Source organism: Cygnus olor, chromosome 6 (genome assembly GCF_009769625.2).
Source record: "Cygnus olor isolate bCygOlo1 chromosome 6, bCygOlo1.pri.v2, whole genome shotgun sequence".
Classification (NCBI taxonomy): domain Eukaryota; kingdom Metazoa; phylum Chordata; class Aves; order Anseriformes; family Anatidae; genus Cygnus; species Cygnus olor.
In genome coordinates this window covers 16,313,684-16,332,538 of record NC_049174.1, presented here as the reverse complement: position 1 = coordinate 16,332,538, position 18,855 = coordinate 16,313,684, and the positions used below count along the sequence as shown (strand labels likewise).

The window sequence follows — 18,855 nt, the reverse complement described above, 5'->3', positions numbered from 1 at the left end:
TGCTCAGCACAAGAGCCCATACTTCTCTTCATACCATGGATCCGTTATTTCCTCCACAAAACTCAGACCCAAACTCCCTAAAATATGCCCTCTAAACTTTCATCCATAGTCTAGCCCCTTTCCTTTCAGTCTCCTCTGTTCTAACACAATCTACTTCCTCTTAGCAAGAAAGGGCAAGAAGCAATGCATTAATGAGGGTGGCATGTATGGCTGATTGACTAGCCAATATATGCAGATGCAGACCAGTCAGAAGGCTGAGAAGAAATAGGAAATACTAAGCTTTTGTTGTCCCTTTTCCTTGAGAAGGGTCTTTTTCTTTTACCCTCACACTGATTTTCTTGGAACTTTTTATCTTTGTGTATTTTTCACATCAGTACTCTAACATCAAAGCATTGCCAAATTACAGTCAGTCATGATTGTACCATTTTTTTAATTTCCATATCCTACCAGCTAGGACTTAAGAATATTTAATTAAGCATTATGCCATTTTAAACAAATTTCAGCTACCAGAGCAATAGTGAAAAGTTTGAAAATGTGATCCACATCTATCTAAAACAAACATAACTCAAAAAAACAAAAGGTAAATGCACCGAATCCAAAGGTTCAATTTTTAAATGCCGTTACTTTTAAGCGAATTCTATGTGGTCTTAGCACTTCAGATACATGATTACAGATAGCAGAAAGAGTTTTCACTTAATTTCTGCAGCTGTCTGCTTCTCCCTCACATCCCAGTTCCATGCAAGTTGTTGAGCCACACGTAAGAAACATCCTAAAATATCTGCTTACAGGTGATTCAGTCAGGGGTTCTCCTTTTAGTTTCCAATTGCCATGGACACCTTCCTCAGAGATTTCAATATCAAAACGGGCAGTCTCTGTCTCAATCACCTCCACGCTGTACAGCGGACGTATGATCTCAATATCCCTGTCTGGGGAGGCGGGTGGGAAAAAGTGATTGATTACCTCAGTCACTAATAAACATCCAAAAGTTCTCTTCGACATAGCAACCCAATAAAATAACCATACCTTCAATATTGAGGTTAGCAGAGGTTTGATCAGTACCACAATCACAAGTATATTTTCCAATGTCTTTCTTCAAAGCTTTCTTGAGGATAAGTATTCTCTTTTTACCATCAGCCTTAATAACAACATTCTTTGACGGAGTAATTGGTTTGCCATCCTTCATCCATTTCACTGGGGCATCTGCTTTGCTGATTTCACATTGTAAAATCACTTCATCTTTCTCTACAGCAGTATAATCCTGAAGCTTCCCAGTGAAGTAAGGGTCTCCCTCTGCAAGTAAAAGTTAGGACATCTTTTAATGTGAAGATTAAGTCTTTCAGAAAGGAAAAGGGTTCTTACCATAAGATACATTTCATGCTTATGCCCTGCAAGGGGGATTAAATACGGTCCTTATAATTATTGCATAGTTATGTTGCAAAAAGAGAGAATAACAAATAGCTAAGAAAAAATTCAGTGTACTACTTATGCTACTGACAACATGATTTTGCTGTTCTGGTAGATTCAGAGCACCATACAAGTATTTTATAGCTATTTTCACCACACTTGGATGAAATTTTGAAGAGATTTTAATTATCCTTTTGGAAAGTGGAGCCCCAAGGAAGACAAGCAAATTGTCAAGTTGTCAAAAATCACCAATTAGGTTTAGGCCAAACCCCTAATCAAACAAATCCCAAGACTTTCTGATGATTATTCATTTTTCATTAATAATACTTCTGATAATATACATCATGTGAATTCTTTTGGGTATGCTTACCAAGAACAGTGAGTTTAGCTTCTGAGGATTTGCCCATAGCTTCCACTCTAATCTGAGAAGTATCATCAATAGTAAGATCTTTGATTGTGAGTGTATGAAATTTTCCATCATCTGTCATTGAAACCACTTTACTGGTATGTAATCTCTGGTCATTCTTGAACCAGACAACAGGAATATTTTCATGTGAGAGTTCCACTGTGAACACTGCAGTTTCTCGCTCCTTTTTTGTTATATCCTTGAGAGGAGTAATGAATTTCAGGCGAATACCTATATCAACAAAACATTTCATTAATAATAATGCTACCAATAAAAACCGTTCAAGGACAACTATGGTGTAACTCTTTCCTAGAAAGGCAAAGTCAGACAAACCTTCGATAATTAGTTTTGCGCTTGTTCTCTTATCTTCAGCTTCAAAACTATATTTAGCTTCATCGTCAAACACAACAGATTTAATAATCAGAGCATGTTTTGTTCCATCTGAAATAATTTCAAATCTTTCATCAGGAGTGATCTCTTGTGTTCCTTTTAACCAACGGAAAGCCTTGGGTTCTCTAGACACTTCACATTCAAACTTGGCTTCATCCTTCTCAAAGACCTTCACATCACTTAGTGGAGTGATAAAGATGAGAGGCAATTCTGAAATCAAAGAAGAGCACTTTCAGTTCTGTAATAGGTTTATATAGATCTTTCTGCTACTAGATTTGTTCTAGTGTCCTGAAACACACACGGAAATGTTGGCAAACTGCAGACTCTACCTTTCACTTTCAGACTGGCAGCGCTTTTAGCATTAGCAGCTTGGAAAGACACTTCTCCAGTCATATCCAGTTTGCAGTTATGAAGGAGAAGAATATGCTTCTTCCCATCCTCAATTATTTCACACTCCTGGTGATAAAGAAAAAAGAACCCATCAAAATATGAGTATTCTAGGAAACTACTCAGCAAACATTATCATCAAATATGTTTTTCTAGTGTAAATTATGATCTAAAAATAGAGCAGCAGTCTCACAGGTGAAGGTGTTAGGGTCTCTCCCTTCAGCTTCCATATAGGATGGACATCAGGCTCAGAAATTTCAATTTCAAAACGTGCTGTTTCACCAACAAATACTTCCACTCCATACAGTGGGCGTTCCACTTTAATTAAGCGAGCTAAAAGAAAAAAAAAAGTTCACATCTACTTATTCATTCTATAACATAGAAATGCAGGACTGGAAAGGATTTCAGCTCTCTTATTAACCCTTCTTTAGGAAATTCATATACTATCACCGACAAGTATCTATCTAACTTCTTTTTAAAAAAGCTCGAGTTTGGGCAGTATATAACCTCCTCCTGTAATATGTCTGAAAGTTTAGTTAGCTTCAGTAAGAATATTTTTCCATGTAATTAACTTATATGTTACAGTTCAATTGATTTTTTTTCTCCTGACTGTAAATGGACATAGAGAAAAAAATGATCATCGCTGTCATTAAAACAGCCATTTATATATCTTAAGATATACTGTCTCTTCTCATAAACATATTTGACAATTGTAAATTTAGATATTTCAACTAGTCATCATAACAACATGTTTTCTAAAGGCACAATTTTTGCTGCTGTACTCTAGAGAGTGTCTGTTTGCCTACAGCGTTTTACAAAGGTTTCAGTACTTTCCCTTAGCCAAGGCATGATGACTTACGCTCAACGCCAACATTAGCATTTGTCTTGTCTGTTCCACAGTCACACTCATAAACACCCTTATCACTCTCTGCAGCCTTCTTGATCGTTAGGATACGGCGCACACCATCTGTTTTTATGGAAATTTTGCTTGAAGCGACTAGTTCTTCACCATCTTTGTACCATTTTACTGGAACATCTTTGCTAAGCTCACACTCCAGTGTAATATCATCTTTCTCCACAGCACTGTAGTCTTGTAATTTCACAGTGAAGTATGGATCAGCCTCTACAAAAGGCATATTGGATATGAAATATTAAATTAGTAATATAAATTTACTAAAAGATCAATATTTTGTCATGCTCCACTTATTAACATTGTTTATACTTACGCTATAGGGTGTTTTATATTGTTTCTATAATTACCTAAGACTTTGAGGTTTGCTTGTGTGTTCAAGTCCTTGACTACAGCCTTTATTTCGGAGATATCATCAAGTGTCACTTCTCTCATTTCTAGTTTATGAACTTTGCCTTCTGAAGTAATTACAACTGTTCTGCTTGTGTGGAGTCTCTTATCATTTTTGTACCATTTCACTGGCATGTCTTCATGAGAAAGCTCAAACTGAAAGTGAGCTGTTTCTCCTTCTTTCACTGTTTGATCCTGTAGAGGTGAAATGAACTTCAGCCTCACACCTATAGCATAGAAAGAAGGCACACGTAAGTACCGCTGGAAAAAAGGCTAATGTGATTTTAAAAGATACTTATTTACATATTTATTATTTGTTGTTTTGTACGTAATAAGATACTTGCCTTCCACAAACAATCTTGCTGTGCTCTTCTTGCCATCAACTTCAGCAGTGTATTCTCCCTCATCATCAAACTGAGAATCATTGATTACAAGAATATGTTTCTTTCCATCTGCAATGATGTCGAATTTTTCTCCAATTTTCAGTATATCATTGCCCTTAGACCATATAACATTGGCTTCTCTGGTAAGGACACATTCAAACCTTGCTTGGCGTCTCTCAGGGACAGTGACATCTTTTAGGGGAACAGCAAAGTCCAGTTCAATTTCTGGAAACAAAATGGAACACATAGTTTGTAACATACTCAAAGTGAATTCTTTTTAAGTTGATGTTGTACTCCATTTCATGGTGCATTGTACCTTTCACGGTCAGGATAGCTGTAGTAACTGCATTAAGTGCTTGGTAAAGGACTTCACCAGCTTGGTCTAACTTGACTTTGTGCAAGGTTAGGAAGCGTTTCCCTCCTTCAGCTTTGATTTCACAGGTCTGCAGGGATGACAGACTTTGGTAAATAAAATGCAGATACCTTGCTGCTATACATTTTTAATAAAGGAATTCTATAAATATTTGATACACAGTAATGAGTCAGTCAGAAAGAAGACTGGACTTATTCCTCAGTTAAAAGTAACACTTTTAACTCAAAAATTATAATAATAATAAAAAAAGAGCACATTTCTTCAGCCTTCCAGAGTTTTTTTTAAATGTCAGCATGGTCCTCTGCAATGTACGTAAGATGTTTTTATTATTGTCATAATAATATGCTGTAATTCTGTGAGAAAATAAAGCAGTTCAAAAGATTGCCTTTAAGGTACATAACTCTTATTTCAATAAACATTTTTTTAATAACCAAAATGTTTAGACTTTCTACATTCTGGACTGAGTAAAAATGGCATGCCTGCAAAGATCATACCACAATGACTGAAGCGAACCTGATCACAGTGTTTAATTTTAAGTAAACTGTTATTAAATCAAGGATGCTTACAGGTGAGGGTCTCAGGGTTTCACCTTTCAGCTTCCATTCACCAGGAATATCTTCCTCAGATATTTCTGTATCAAAGTTTGCTGTTTCTTTCTCGTAAACTGTGACATCCTCTAACGGCTTCAGAAGTTCAACTTCACGTTCTAGAATATACAAATTAGCACATAAATAATTAGGGCAAGTTTTGATAGAGCTTTATAGGAAGTCAGGTTACCTTTTCTTTCTTTTTTTTCTTTTTTTGCTTGTTTGTTTAGAGATTTTTGAATTTTGACTTTTCATTTTTGAATATAAAGCAAATAAAAGGTTCCTTACCCCCAAGGGTTAGTTTAGCTGGGTATCTGCGACCTTCAACTTCCACTGAATATTCTCCAATATCAGCAGGGCCAGCATTCTTGATTTTCAGGAAAATTTTATTTCCTTCTTTCAAGATTTCTGTCTTGTCAGTCGGTTCAGCAGGAATTTCCTCATCTCCTTTAAACCACTTAATGTTTGGTGTATCCTTGACAATATCACAGGTGAAAGTAGCTGTTCCTTTTGGTTTCACATGCTGGTCTCTTATAGGCTTTACTAACCAGTCTCTTATCACTTCTGCATAACAAGTTGCACAAGAATACAGGTTAATGGACTTTTAATATAAATAAAATAGAAGAAACAGAACTTACAGATTTTATATTACAACAAGCTTTTAATATCTGTTAAATGTTATCTGCCAGTTTATATTGTAATGCTATGTGGAAAATAATAATTTTAAAACAGCCCCAATATCCCACAGAGAAAGGAGAACATGATTTTGATTGCTTACCTACTACCTTAACACAAGACGAGCATGACAACTCAGAGTCTTCCACAGTAACAGTATAGGTGCCAGTATCAGCATCATCTGAATCAGTGATGGTGAGGGAATGCGACAAACCAATAATACCCAGAGCAAATTTCCCAGGCTTGTCTTTGATGATCTTCCCATCCTTTCTCCAAACCACACTTCTTTCTTTATTAAGCTCACAGGTCAAGTACAGTGGCTGGCCTTTAATCACAGTGACTTCTTCTTCAAGTGTTTTCACAAACCGCACTGGGAGTTCTGTGGGAAAAACAATGTTTTGATTTGTCTCATTTGTATACAGAATGTGTGATGCAGAATATCTTACATATTAAATCGAATTGTGTAGTGATCAATGAAAATCAAAGAATGCATCTAACAATCACTGTAAACTCAGAATGTACCAGTAAAGCTAGAAAGCTTTAGGAGTAGCTAGCCTTTAAATTATTGACAGATCTGAAACAGGGATTACCTTCAACAATGAGTTTGGCTGTAGAGGTCTTTTCTTTGTTACCCAGTCGTAACACACAAGTATATTCACCAGCATCTGATAGCTGGACATCAATAATATGCAGCTTCCTATCTTTGCCATCTGCGATAAACTTGTGCTTTGGGCTCTCTCGGATGTTACTTCCATCTTTCATCCAGCTGGTAATTGCAGTGGATGGTGAAATAAGGACTTCAAAGATTGCAGAAGACCCAACAGATTCTGCTTCTGTCAGGACTATATCTTTCATCTCCTTGACAAACTTCAGTGGCACAGCCTTGAGTTGATAAGTGAATGGAGGCTCTTCAGGAGGTTTTTCACCACCACTGCCTGGCCTGAGTTTCCTTCTTTCTGCATCTGCTGGTGAAGGTGTCTTCTTGGCTGTAATTCAGACACAGAAATTAATAATCTAACCCTGATTTATTGCTTTTATTGTAAGTATTCTGCAGAGCCAAACTGGAATGGGTTTGTGACCCACCTGTTTCACTGATGCATTTCAGAGTGTTGCTGGCCCTATGCCTTTAATGGAATTTCAACAGAGCTAGCAAGTAATGTTAAATTTTTGTCATATTACCTGAACTGAAATAATTGGGTCTCTGTTAGTACAATTGTGCTGACCAAGTTTTATTATGTCATCTTTCAAACTCCTGATTACCAAATCTCATCTACTGAGACCAAAACATGGGAGAACAGAATCATGCATTTATGTCTTGAATCTGAAGGGATAGGTATTTTGAGGGTAACTGTGTTTAAACTTCACAACTGTTTGATTTTTATGAATTTCAAAGGAGGTGGAGTAGTTCTGCCACTGTCTCTTCTTTGCCCCGAGTGGACTAGTTGTGCCCTGAAGGGGAATGCATAGCCTTGCTTACATGATGAAGCTGTGCTGGGAGGCTGCACAACCTCTAACTACATACATACTACATCTGACTCTGGACCTATCTAATATTCTCATAATGTCTAACTATTGAAACAAGCATGGAAAGGTTAACAGTCATTCCCCATCACAGGCATTTTATAATAATTTTTACCTTTGACTGGGCTGATACCCTTCGGAGTTTCTTCTTTTGATGGCTTGGCCTCTGAAGCAGAACAGCAATAGCATTAGGAATGGAGTTTAATAGACTTACATATGAAAATTAAGACAAGCATTTTTTTTTTATTTTTTTTTTTATTTTTTTACAAATCAGATATTCTCTTTCTTTAGTTATATACACATACAAGGGAAGGAAGATATAGACATAAATATATATCTATACAGCTTATACAGTCTATATCTGAATGGTAAGTTCAGTATCTTCAAGGGTGGAAAAGTCATATATTCAGCAGTGAGGAACGAAAGGCAGCTTAGGAACTCCTAGTTCCTCAATTTATTCTCTTGTCCCTTATTTTGTAAAATTCTGCCATTCCCTGACACTTTTCTCACAATTAAACTCTTGATCAATACTCACCCATCAACCAAAATAGTTCAAGTATCTATTAAAAAATGTGTTAATTGAGAAAAGCACACACTTTTACTAATGAAGACAACAAAAATATAAGTTGTAAAAATTAAATATATGTTTTGGTACAATGTGACATTCTCACACGTTCCATCAGTTGCCCAAATTGTGACGACACATCTAAAACTTTTGAAAATATTTCCCCCACTATACTGCTTCTCATCATCATTTTGTGTAAGGAAATATAAAATACACTTTTAATGTCAGAATGATGTGAATGAAATGCAGGACAGATTTTATTGCAGTGGATGGAAAAATGAATACTAGGAGAAAAGTTTTAGTTTTTCTGAGGAGATAATGACATGTAACATGATTTATGCTGTCTTACAAAAATGTAAGGCTCAGACAATGAACATAAACTACATGGATATACATACATAGAGTAAGACAAACATATCGAGAGTGGCTGAATGCCAATGCAGCCAGCTAATACACTGGATGGAAATGTAAATGGTGTTAAAGAAGAAAAACAAACATCACAATGGAAAATGGTATTTTCTCTTGAAGCAAATAATATGAGCACTTTGTGGAAGAATTTGGCAGCAGTCTTCCTCACCTCGCTTTGCATGAGACTTTGCAGGAACATCCAGAAATTCATGTGATTCTCCAGCTGCATCCAAATTCCTGCCCTCACTTAAAAGATTACTGGCTTGCTCATTCATGTGAGTGGGTTCTGATTTCCAGCACTCCTTCTTTCCTACATTCTTCGGAGTGATTATCTTACCTATGCTTGAGGAGTGAGTGATTGTTTCACTTGCAGAGATTCCTTTGCTTGATGGTATTTTGTCTGGAAGGTTTTCCTTCTCTTTTTTCTTGCTAAGAGATGTGCTTTTTCTAATGCCATTTTTAGCTGCTGTTTTTTCATCTGAAGTAGGTTCTGTACCTTGAAGCTCTCTTCCAGAAATCTTCACTTCTTCCACAGTCAAAGAGTCTTTCTTTTCTTCAGTTTTAGTTTTGCTGCCTTTAAGGGATGGAGCTTCTTCACTTTCATCTGGAGAGGTATGAGCTTTATGGAATTGTTCTTTATCTTGGCTCTTTGGTGGCTGAATAGGCGTTTTCTTTACGGACTCAGTTCTGTCAGCTATTTCATCTGTGACTCCCTTTTCATGTTCTCCTATGGAAACTTCACCTTCCATTCCTCCTCCTGTAATCACTGTATCAAATTCTTCTTTCTCCACAGGCAACTTTTCAGGGGCACTTGACTGTTTAAATTTCTCTTTTAAGTGGGTGCTGAAAGTAGTTTTGTCTTTATTCTCTGATGTTATCCTCTTGCTGATTTTTCTATCACTTAGTAGAGCTTTCTCAGTCAGTATTTCTGAACCCTCCACATAATGAACTTCAGTGGGTTCTCCTTCCTGTGCAGAATATTTAGCTCCTGCTTTCATTTCCACTATTTGTGGCTTAGGAATAGACTGTTCAAAGATTCTGTAAGATTTTTCTCTGGGAACCTCCTCTTCTTCAGTGGGGTATTCTAGATCAACACCTTTTTTCAATGCTGGTTCAGTAGTCTTATTCAACAGTTCTAAGGAATATAGTTCTGCTGATGTAAGGTCCATTTTCTCATCATCTTGAATAGTTTCCATTTTATTTGCTTCTTTACTAAGAATCTTATCAATACGAATTTCAGCTACTGTAGTACCGTATTTCTTTATCTGTTGAGTTTTCTTCAATATGTCACTGTCTTTCATGGATTCTTCAAGAGGAACTTCAGATTTCTCTAGAGTAAATCCTCCACTCTCCTCACTTCTAATCAGAGGAGTTTCAGTTATTTTTGCTTCTGTGATATTCTTTACAAATGAAGTTTCATCCTTAATGGGAGATTCTTCAGGGTGCAAACTGATTTTTGATTTTCTCCCTTTTCTTAGTCTTTTTTGGTCTCCGGGCTCGTAAGGCTCTTTGAGTATATGTTTAGGCACATAAATTGACTCAGTTTCCTCTCCTTTTTCATGCACAGGAATCTTTCTTTCCTGAAGAACCCTAGACTTGTCAGAGACTCTCTCTATAGCACGTTCCTTATGAACAGCCAATTTAGTTCCACCGCCCTTTTCTTCTCTGGAATCACTTTCCTCATATTCAGATGACATATAGATCAATTTCAACTCCCCATCAGGTAGTAGTGGTTCATCCTTTTCATAAATAAGGTGATCTATTGTAACTTCTCTTTTCTCACCTGTAGGGGTAGGAGTTTTTCTTGAAACTGTGTGTGTCATTTCTGGCTCCCCTCCTTCAGGAGTCAGCACAAAATATTTAAGAGCCACTTGATCATCTCTCTCTAGGTTCAGTATTCCATCAGCTGTTTCCAGTGAGATTTTCAACTCAAGTGGCTCTATCATTTGAACATCCAGAACTGTCTCCTTAGGACTTACTCTCTCTTTGACATGTATGTGTTTCTCAACTGAAATCTTCTTTAACACAATTGACTCAGTCTTGTCTTCTTCCACTGGGGACATTTTACCTTTATGCTTTAGTACAGATGGTGCATCGGGCTTTTCTGCAGCTACAAAGGTTTCACAGGTAATTTAGAGAGTTAAAATCCATAAGAATAAGCATCAAGAGTAATAAATTTTAAGACAAAATTTCCAGCTATACCTGAAATAAAATGAACATAGAACACTATCTTCATATAACACAAAATTTACAACACAACACACACACAGAAAAGATAAGAATTGCACACACAAACAGCACAGAGGACTCAAGGAAACCTCTGTTATGGTGCAGAGCATCATCCCACTAGTTTGCCAATCGAAATCTAATCCAGGTTGAAAGTACCAGAAAATAATGGTTCTAAGACATGGCCATCTATATAGAATGGTTTAGTGGTGCCACTGCAGGTCTGACTACATCACCAAATCAATGACCATGAGACATTCATGAGCGGGCTTCTCAAGTGCCCAAGGTCTGAGCTGTGTTTTAAGATAAGGCTCTCTGAATGATGGGCAAGCAGCATGTACATCAGCCCTATTGACAGACTTCAGACTTGGAGTGCTTCCAGGAGAAAGGACTCTTTTTTCCACAGTGGATATGACCTAGGATCCTAAGCATATAACAGGAAACTAGTAATACTCTAGTTTTTCAAGACTACTGCTACTGTTCCTCATGATTTCAATAACGATTTATAAAACAAAAAAACAAATAATGCAGGAATTGTTTAGAAATACGTGTAACCTTTCATTTGCTACACAGAAAACTTAAAATGTGAGTCAGAAGACATACATCAAAACACAGAACTGCATAAAGAAATCAACAGAAAACACAATTTTCATAGTTTCATATTAATTTTTGACAATAAAAGCAAACATTTAACCATCCAGAAACAAGAGTACAGATTTATCTCAACGGTTTTTCACAGAGACAAGCTTCTTTTACATTGGGTGGCAGTATCAAGAATAACACGATCCTGGGACAGGATCTCAAATCTCCTTGTAATGAATGAGTTGTATGATTGTACAGCTTGTAATTAATTCTCTTTATCTTGAAGGTATTTATGTATCTAAGGGAGAAAAACCCTATGAATAGAATAGAACTAACATAAATACCTGCTTTCTTTCCAACCACAGGGACTGTCACTGGAGTAGTAATAGCTGGCGTTGGTTCTGCTACTGGTTTTGGAGATTTTAAAGCTGGAGGGGAAAAAAAAAAAAGGAGTTCTCATTTATTTATTTCAATAAATAATTTTGTTTTAGGCACCGTGTTCTCTAAGATGTTCTGCAGAATGTATGAATGTTCCAGTCTTTATAGTACTAAAGCTGAGATGTATTTTTAATGTCCTTTTAACCAGAAATCTCCGAATTTAAAATTCTGAATGGAAAATAAAAAAGATGCACAGGAAAGGCTGCATTGGTATTCATGACTAAAGAAGACTTACCTACTGCAGGCTTAGATTCAGGCCCAGGAACTGGGATAGCTGCTTGCTTAGCTTCTGGCATTTCAAACACAATGATTACAAATAGGTTAATTTACATGTTTTAAAATCTCATTGAATATTAAAATTAGAAGCAACATTGCAGAGAAAGTTAATAGAAGACAGACTTTATTTGTATCTTATTTAGCCAAAAAGCAAGAAATTTACTTGGGATGAATTCTGGTAAAGCCAGATACAACAGAAAAAAAAAAAAAAAAAAGATGATGAATTTTTCAAGCACTGAAGAATCAAAGACAAAAAGAAATCCAGAAGAATGCAAAGTGGTTAATCAGTATATGTCACAGACAGACTGGATGACAGTAATGTATTAGTATAATATAGCATGAAATGCAGCAAGGAATATAATTTAGTTGCTGCAATAAGGAAAATAGCACCACACATCCGTACCTTTTGGTGGTTCAGGTACATGTTTCTCCTCCTTTTTTATGACAGGTATCTCAATTTTCTTTTTAGGAACTTCTGGGACTTTAAAATATTATTTTGTAAGATATTTTGAAACTTCTTGCATCCCCAAATACCAATTTCTCTAATATATTTAAAAGTTTTCATTCTTTTTAGACTTTGAGTTTTAGATGTTTGTAAGTTTGGGGAACATCTATCTTTAAGACGAGGACTTGAATAGAAACACTAAGGGGGCAAAAGGACAAATATTTGCAAGACCTTAACTAAAGAATATTTGGATTAACTATTTCAACATAGTTATATTTTTATCAGTGTTATAAATTACTTGTAAAGTTCTCTACTAACAGTGAAGATGAGAAGTAATCACATGACACAGAAACCAGATCCAAATGTGGAAAAGGCGATGACAAATTTGGATGTGCTTCCAGCAAAGCTTTAACTCACACAATTAGGTTTATGACAGCCACCCATTAAAATATGAATTATAAAATTCAGAGAATTTTGAACTCTGAATTTCAGAGAATATTGTGGGATTTATTTATATATTTTTAATTTTTTATTTTTGGTATTATGTTTCACCAGATAGATTTGAATGAAAACTAATACCTTCAGGTTTCTTAATTTTTTCTACTGGTGTAGGTACTGGTTTAACTTCAGGTTTAGGTTCTTTCTCTGGTTTAATTTCTTCCTCTTCTGGCTTCTTTTTAAGAACTTTAAAAGAAAAGGAATTTCAGTTTTTAAAGCACAGATAAACAAAAGAATAGTGTAGCAAGCAAGACAAGACTAAACATATGTAAACAACAATAAAGAACTAAGCACATAAAATACTTAGTAAGATACTATTCTGAAAGCATTTTAAAATTCAAAGTCATCTAGAGCAAAAAGATGCTTATTTAAGATCATTCCCTCTGAGAGGAAAGATGTGAATGTTAACTGTCTGTGATAGCATAAAATTTCTTATTGCAGAACCTTCATGGAAAAGATATGGTGGGTATATATTCTGGAAGAACAGTAAAAGATATTATTATAATACTGAGGTTTAAAAAATAACATTATCTATTCACACATGTATATGCGTAAAGTAGGTTAGTTAATAATGACATTTCATGTCAAGTTATTTTTAATCTACAAACTCATAACCAGTATGAGATTAAAAATGTGTTAGATTAAATAACATCACTTCAGTTTCCTACTGCTTGCTTTTCAATACATTTTAGGAACTGTTCCTAATGTATTTTTGCATCTACATTGAGTAAATATTGGATTTATTCTTTGAAGTTTTAGTCAGCAGACAAGTGCCTGTATAGAATATTTGAATGACTTCTGTCAGTCCCATGCCTTCTTCTGCCAAAAATGACAAGTAGTACATTTGAACGATGAATTACTGTACATAATCATGCCTTAATAACTGAAGTTACAGGCAATTTTCAGGGACAAAACAGAGGATTCTGGATTAAACTCCTATTGACTTCAGTGAGGGAAGAAGGCTAAATAATTTGTTGTGTTTGGAGAGCTCAAATTTTTATTGTGACTGTTTTTCATTTTACTTATAATTGTCCTCTCAGATATCCATTTTGGGTATCTGATGAGACATGTCAGAAAAATGAACATTATGTTTTACTAGACTGTCTGAAATTAGAAGGTGAGCTGCAAGGTACGTGGGCATGAATAATGATCCCTGCCCGTATTTCAAAGAGAATGGGAATTAGTGCTACCTATTTTTTAAGCAGTAACTGAGCACAAAGTAATTTATAAGGCCCCAGACTTTGCAGAAAACAGGACTGATGTCCAACAGTCCCACTAACCCTTGGGAGTGGTGCAGTACTTTTAAGAAAACCGTAACAGAGAATACTGTTTTACTTATGTGATTTTAAGAACATTTACACTATTGCTGGAAAATATTTAAGTGTCCACAAGCTGAAGACACTGGAAATTTTCCATAAGCTTTACATGGAACAGGAAAACAGAAGAGAGCTATAATAGGGAAGCAGTTTTCAGTGTTCTTGCCTGTTTTCAGCATAGATCCTTTGGATTTGTTAGACTTTGGGATTCTCTTGCTTCATTCCTGCAGCTATAAACTCTTTCCCCAATAAACATACATGAAGTAGTACTTTGTTCATGTAATTTTTCACACCATACAAAGCAATGTTATTTAGGGGAATACACTGAGCAATGTTAATATGCTGGGATTTTATACCACTACAAGCTACTATACCTCTTTTCAAAACAACTTCTTCTTTTGGTGGTGGGGTAACTTCAGGAATTACTCTGCGAGGTTTCTTTACAAGTCCAGGAACTTAAAAGAATATTATTCCAGATTTTATTACAGGTTCATAACAGTAGTAAGAGCTAATCAACAACTAACCTCTCCAAACACACAAAGATAAAATGATGGTCCACTACTGAACATCCAAAGCAAAGGTAAAACTGCTGAGATTGAAGTCAATTATTTTTAATCCTTTTTCCACATTATTTGTTTTCAGTTGCCTTACAGGCTTATACATAAAGGTAAATTTTCATACAAAACAACAAAAGAGAAATATGGTCTAACAAGACTAGAAAAGTTACGTATTCAAAGAGAGTTATAGTTACATTTTAATCACCTTTTTCTCTTGAATTACATGGTTATGTAGCTCATCCGCACTGTCTATGATACTCATAAAGATACAGTCAGCTTAGTTGCTAAACTTTAAGCAGCATTAACAAGATATGTTTACTGTGCTGCTTAGCAGTTTGTCTAAAGGTCCAGTACATATGAAAAATATAAGGGAATACTCGTAAAGCTGCTTGCTCAATTCATAATTCGTTGCCAACTCTAAATTGTCTTCTCACAAAATTAAGTTACATTTCAGACAAATAGTTACTATGGTTGAACTATGCCATACACATTTAAACAGTATAGTACTTTTTATTTCTCTTTAAGCAGAGAACTGAAATGAACATCTACACAAGTGACAAACTCATAAAACCACTCTCTTTCTTACTCTTCTGTGATTATCTTTTTTGCAGTTTGTTAATATCCTGATGGGAAATTAAAGTGAACATAAATACAACAACATGAACATATATATTCAAGACTGGAGTACACTCTTGAATTATAACCTAATAAAGACACCGTTTGATATTTCTAAGCAAATTGAAGAGGATACTGAAAGCTACAACTCTGGGCTCAAAAGAGGCTTCAATGAAGTAAGACGCTTCTATTAGGTAGGTACCTTTAGCAGGTGGGGGTTCCAATTTCGGAGACTCAACAGGTTTTGCAGTCACAACTTTCTTCTTTGATTCAGGAGCTTTAAAGAAAATTATTTGAATTTTATCATACACATCACTAGATTAAAAAAACCCTCAAACTTTCCAAAAAAATCAAACAACTGATTAATACTGTTGACCTAGTAGAAAGACAAGATCTACAAAGTTAAGATTCTGGCTGATTAACTGTTTAGAAGTCTGATGAATCACAGTTGATCTGAAAACCATGTTCACAAAGTAGCACCAGTAAATTATTGCTGGTAGTTCTTTTCATTTGTAAGAATGTGTTAAAGATAGCAGAATTATGTTAAGAATAGAAGAATGTGTTAACTTTCAAAAGATTTTTTTTTAAATACATGGATTTAATCAATAAGTTTTGAAAAGAACCCATGTAAACTGACTTGGCATGACACTGGTGAAGTAAAAAATATTTATCCACAATATGGTGAAAATTCATACAGGCTTTAGCATTAGTAAGACGCACCATTAGAATAATAAAAAATAAGAAAAAAAAAAAGAACCATGGTGATATGTTTTAAAGCACGCTTTTCAAGATTCATCAGTATAATTAAAAAAGGATTATATGTTTGAATTCCCATTGTTAATGGTGGATTCAGATGCTTATACCTTTAAGTAGTTCTCTTGCCAATTTAATATCTTCTGTTGGTGGAGTAGGTGCTGCTGGTTTTCGCTTTTCAGGAAGCTTCTTTTCAGGTTCCGGCACTTTAAATAACATTAGGTAGATTTAGTGTAAACTCACTACCACAGTAGGTGTGTGAAGAGTGCAAATATAAAGATGGTACTTTTCCATTTCCAATGAAGTTAATGAAAAATCACACAATTAATTGGAGTATAAAAGAGCTTTAGGCTATTGCTTTGTAGCTTGCACACAACACAAATATTCAAGTTGATATAAAAAAACACGTGTTAATAACATGAGAACAAATGTGGGAAACAAAATGATGAGAAGACTCCAGTTGACGGGAAACAAAGTGAAAGCAACTAAAATAAGAGCATACTGGTATACATACAACAGAGCAAGAAAAAAATAATAATGCACAATAATAAAAGGTGTCTGAAAGCCTCTAGGTACTTTGTATACCTTCGGCTGGCAAAGCCTCTACTTCTGCAACTGAAATTTCTTCTGTTTCTTCAAGTTCAACTTCCTTTAAGATTTCATATTCTTCAAAGAACATTGATAACTGGTGTAAGTTTCCAATGATAAGATCATTTCACATGAACATGCAAATATCACTAAAAAGAACACTAATTCAATATACACAGACAAATAACACATTAGGATACATAATCACTCAGAATCTGTTCATACTGTTACCTCTGCAGTTAATGCATGCCTTGAGAAAACTATTTATATGTAATTTTAATTCAAGGTTGTGTGAAGAATAGTGTTTTTTATGCATACAATATAAATTAAATATTAAATTTGTGGATGAGTAATTGTTACTGGAAAGAATAAAAATGGTAATGTTCTCAGTTCATTCTAGATTATAACATGAATATAATACCAAATAGTAGGTTTCAAGAGACTTGAATTTAGTGAGAATTGATTATTGTATAAAAGAGAATAATATAGGATACTCATTCTCAAGAATATTCCATGCAGAATCATGTGAAAATACTTAATTAAAAAAACTATATTTTACTCTCATATATGAAAATATAATATTAGATATAAGAAACAGACTGATATAATCTAAAACATGAAGTGAAAAACTTACAAACACTAGAATGGCGAAAAAGAGGACAAATTATTTTTAAAGCTTATGTTTGGAAGAACTGGAAAAACGATTATCTTTACAATAATAGCCATGATGGCCTGTACCTTCACTTGGTAGTGGTTCAGGTATTTTAGGAAGAGCAATGGGTATTTCCTCCTCTGGGACAGCTTTCTTGGACACCTCAGGCACTTTAAAAAATATTAAGTCGTTTTACATGCATGTGTATAAAGATACGTACGAAACATAAGAAAGACAAAGACAACTAGCACACAGAAAATTACAGTGAATAAGAGTCCATAACAATCAAAGAGTGTTTATGCTCCAAAAGATCTTTCCCTGGGTAGTCAAGAAGATAATATAACTGACACATTTTATATAATGAGTTATAAGTAAAGAAAAGGGAAAAGAATAGAAAGGATGTATTTTCATGGGGGAACCTCCTAGCAATATGTACCTTTGGTTGGAGGAGGCTCTGGTTGTTTAAATTCTGGCTTTTTAGGTGTTGCAAGAATCGCTTTCTCTCCCGGGACAGTTTTCTGTGGCACTTCAGGTGCTTTAAAGACATTAGTTAATTTTCATTTTTGGGAATATTAAGATGCATATATATGCAAAATACTGAAAAGTACAATGATGAGGAAGAGATTCAAAATATGAAGAATAAAAATTTCAGTGAAATTACACACTCGGATGTTTAAGCATTGTCTATAAACTTGAATGGAGAGAACAGAAAAAAGGATGGCCTCAGTCACTGACATATGTACCTTTAACTGGCAGAACTTCATGTTTTTTAAGAACAGGAATAGGTTCTGTTACTTTGGGCACAGCCACAGGCTTCTTGGGCACTGCCACAGGCTTCTTGGGCACAGCCACAGGCTTTTGGGGAACAACCACCGACACCTCCTCTTCTGGCTCTTCCTCCTCAACCACCTCAGGCACTTTAAAGATATTAGTTCCTTTTACTTGACAGGGACAAAGATCAGCAAACAGCTTAATGGTAAGCAGTGAAGCAGGAAAGGAAGAGTCCTTTTCAGATAACACCACTTCCTTCAGGTGGACTACTTGAAGCAAAGAGCCCAAGCGGGGGCTTATGACAGAGCGTTTGCTGACCAGCCCCACCCTCTGCCCCAGGCCCATACGGACTCGTACAGACACAGCATGGCTAAATGCTGCTCACACCCCTCCCCACAGAAGGCAGAGGGGCAAAGAGCAGTCAGTACTGTGTCAACACCGAGAGCACAGCAGGCACTTTGGGACACCACCATATACCTTCAGCTGGAGGAGCTTCTGGCTCTCCAGGCTCGGCAACTGCTACCGCTTCCTCTGGTGGTACTTCCACCTCTTCCTCTTCTGAGACCTCTGCCTCCGGCATCTCATGCACTTCAAAGATATTAGTGTGTTTCATTTTACATTGCTGAAAAGACATGCCAAGTAGGAACAAAAAACAGGGCAACGCAGACGCTGACACCACAAAAGCCTGTTCAAAACCTCACACGCACAGCACAGTACGCCCAGCATGCATAACTTTGCA

At 35.7% G+C, this 18,855-nt stretch overlaps 1 protein-coding gene across 1 annotated transcript in view; it reads right to left on the bottom strand.

The window, feature by feature from the left end:
• The window catches only part of LOC121072380 (titin-like), a 246,198-nt gene that overhangs the window by 93,520 nt on the left and 133,823 nt on the right, over window positions 1–18,855 (bottom strand). Inside the window, exons 115-133 of the mRNA XM_040561912.1 lie at window positions 12,946–13,050; window positions 12,325–12,402; window positions 11,881–11,934; window positions 11,552–11,635; window positions 7,542–7,592; window positions 6,496–6,891; window positions 6,009–6,284; window positions 5,519–5,794; window positions 5,210–5,349; window positions 4,587–4,713; window positions 4,232–4,495; window positions 3,848–4,114; window positions 3,447–3,710; window positions 2,781–2,920; window positions 2,530–2,656; window positions 2,144–2,410; window positions 1,775–2,041; window positions 1,024–1,290; window positions 787–926 (exon numbers count right to left, since the gene is read on the bottom strand). Of these exons, the coding sequence (XP_040417846.1) occupies window positions 787–926; window positions 1,024–1,290; window positions 1,775–2,041; window positions 2,144–2,410; window positions 2,530–2,656; window positions 2,781–2,920; window positions 3,447–3,710; window positions 3,848–4,114; window positions 4,232–4,495; window positions 4,587–4,713; window positions 5,210–5,349; window positions 5,519–5,794; window positions 6,009–6,284; window positions 6,496–6,891; window positions 7,542–7,592; window positions 11,552–11,635; window positions 11,881–11,934; window positions 12,325–12,402; window positions 12,946–13,050 (3,590 nt within the window). The remainder of the gene's footprint in view (window positions 1–786; window positions 927–1,023; window positions 1,291–1,774; window positions 2,042–2,143; window positions 2,411–2,529; window positions 2,657–2,780; window positions 2,921–3,446; window positions 3,711–3,847; window positions 4,115–4,231; window positions 4,496–4,586; window positions 4,714–5,209; window positions 5,350–5,518; window positions 5,795–6,008; window positions 6,285–6,495; window positions 6,892–7,541; window positions 7,593–11,551; window positions 11,636–11,880; window positions 11,935–12,324; window positions 12,403–12,945; window positions 13,051–18,855) is intronic.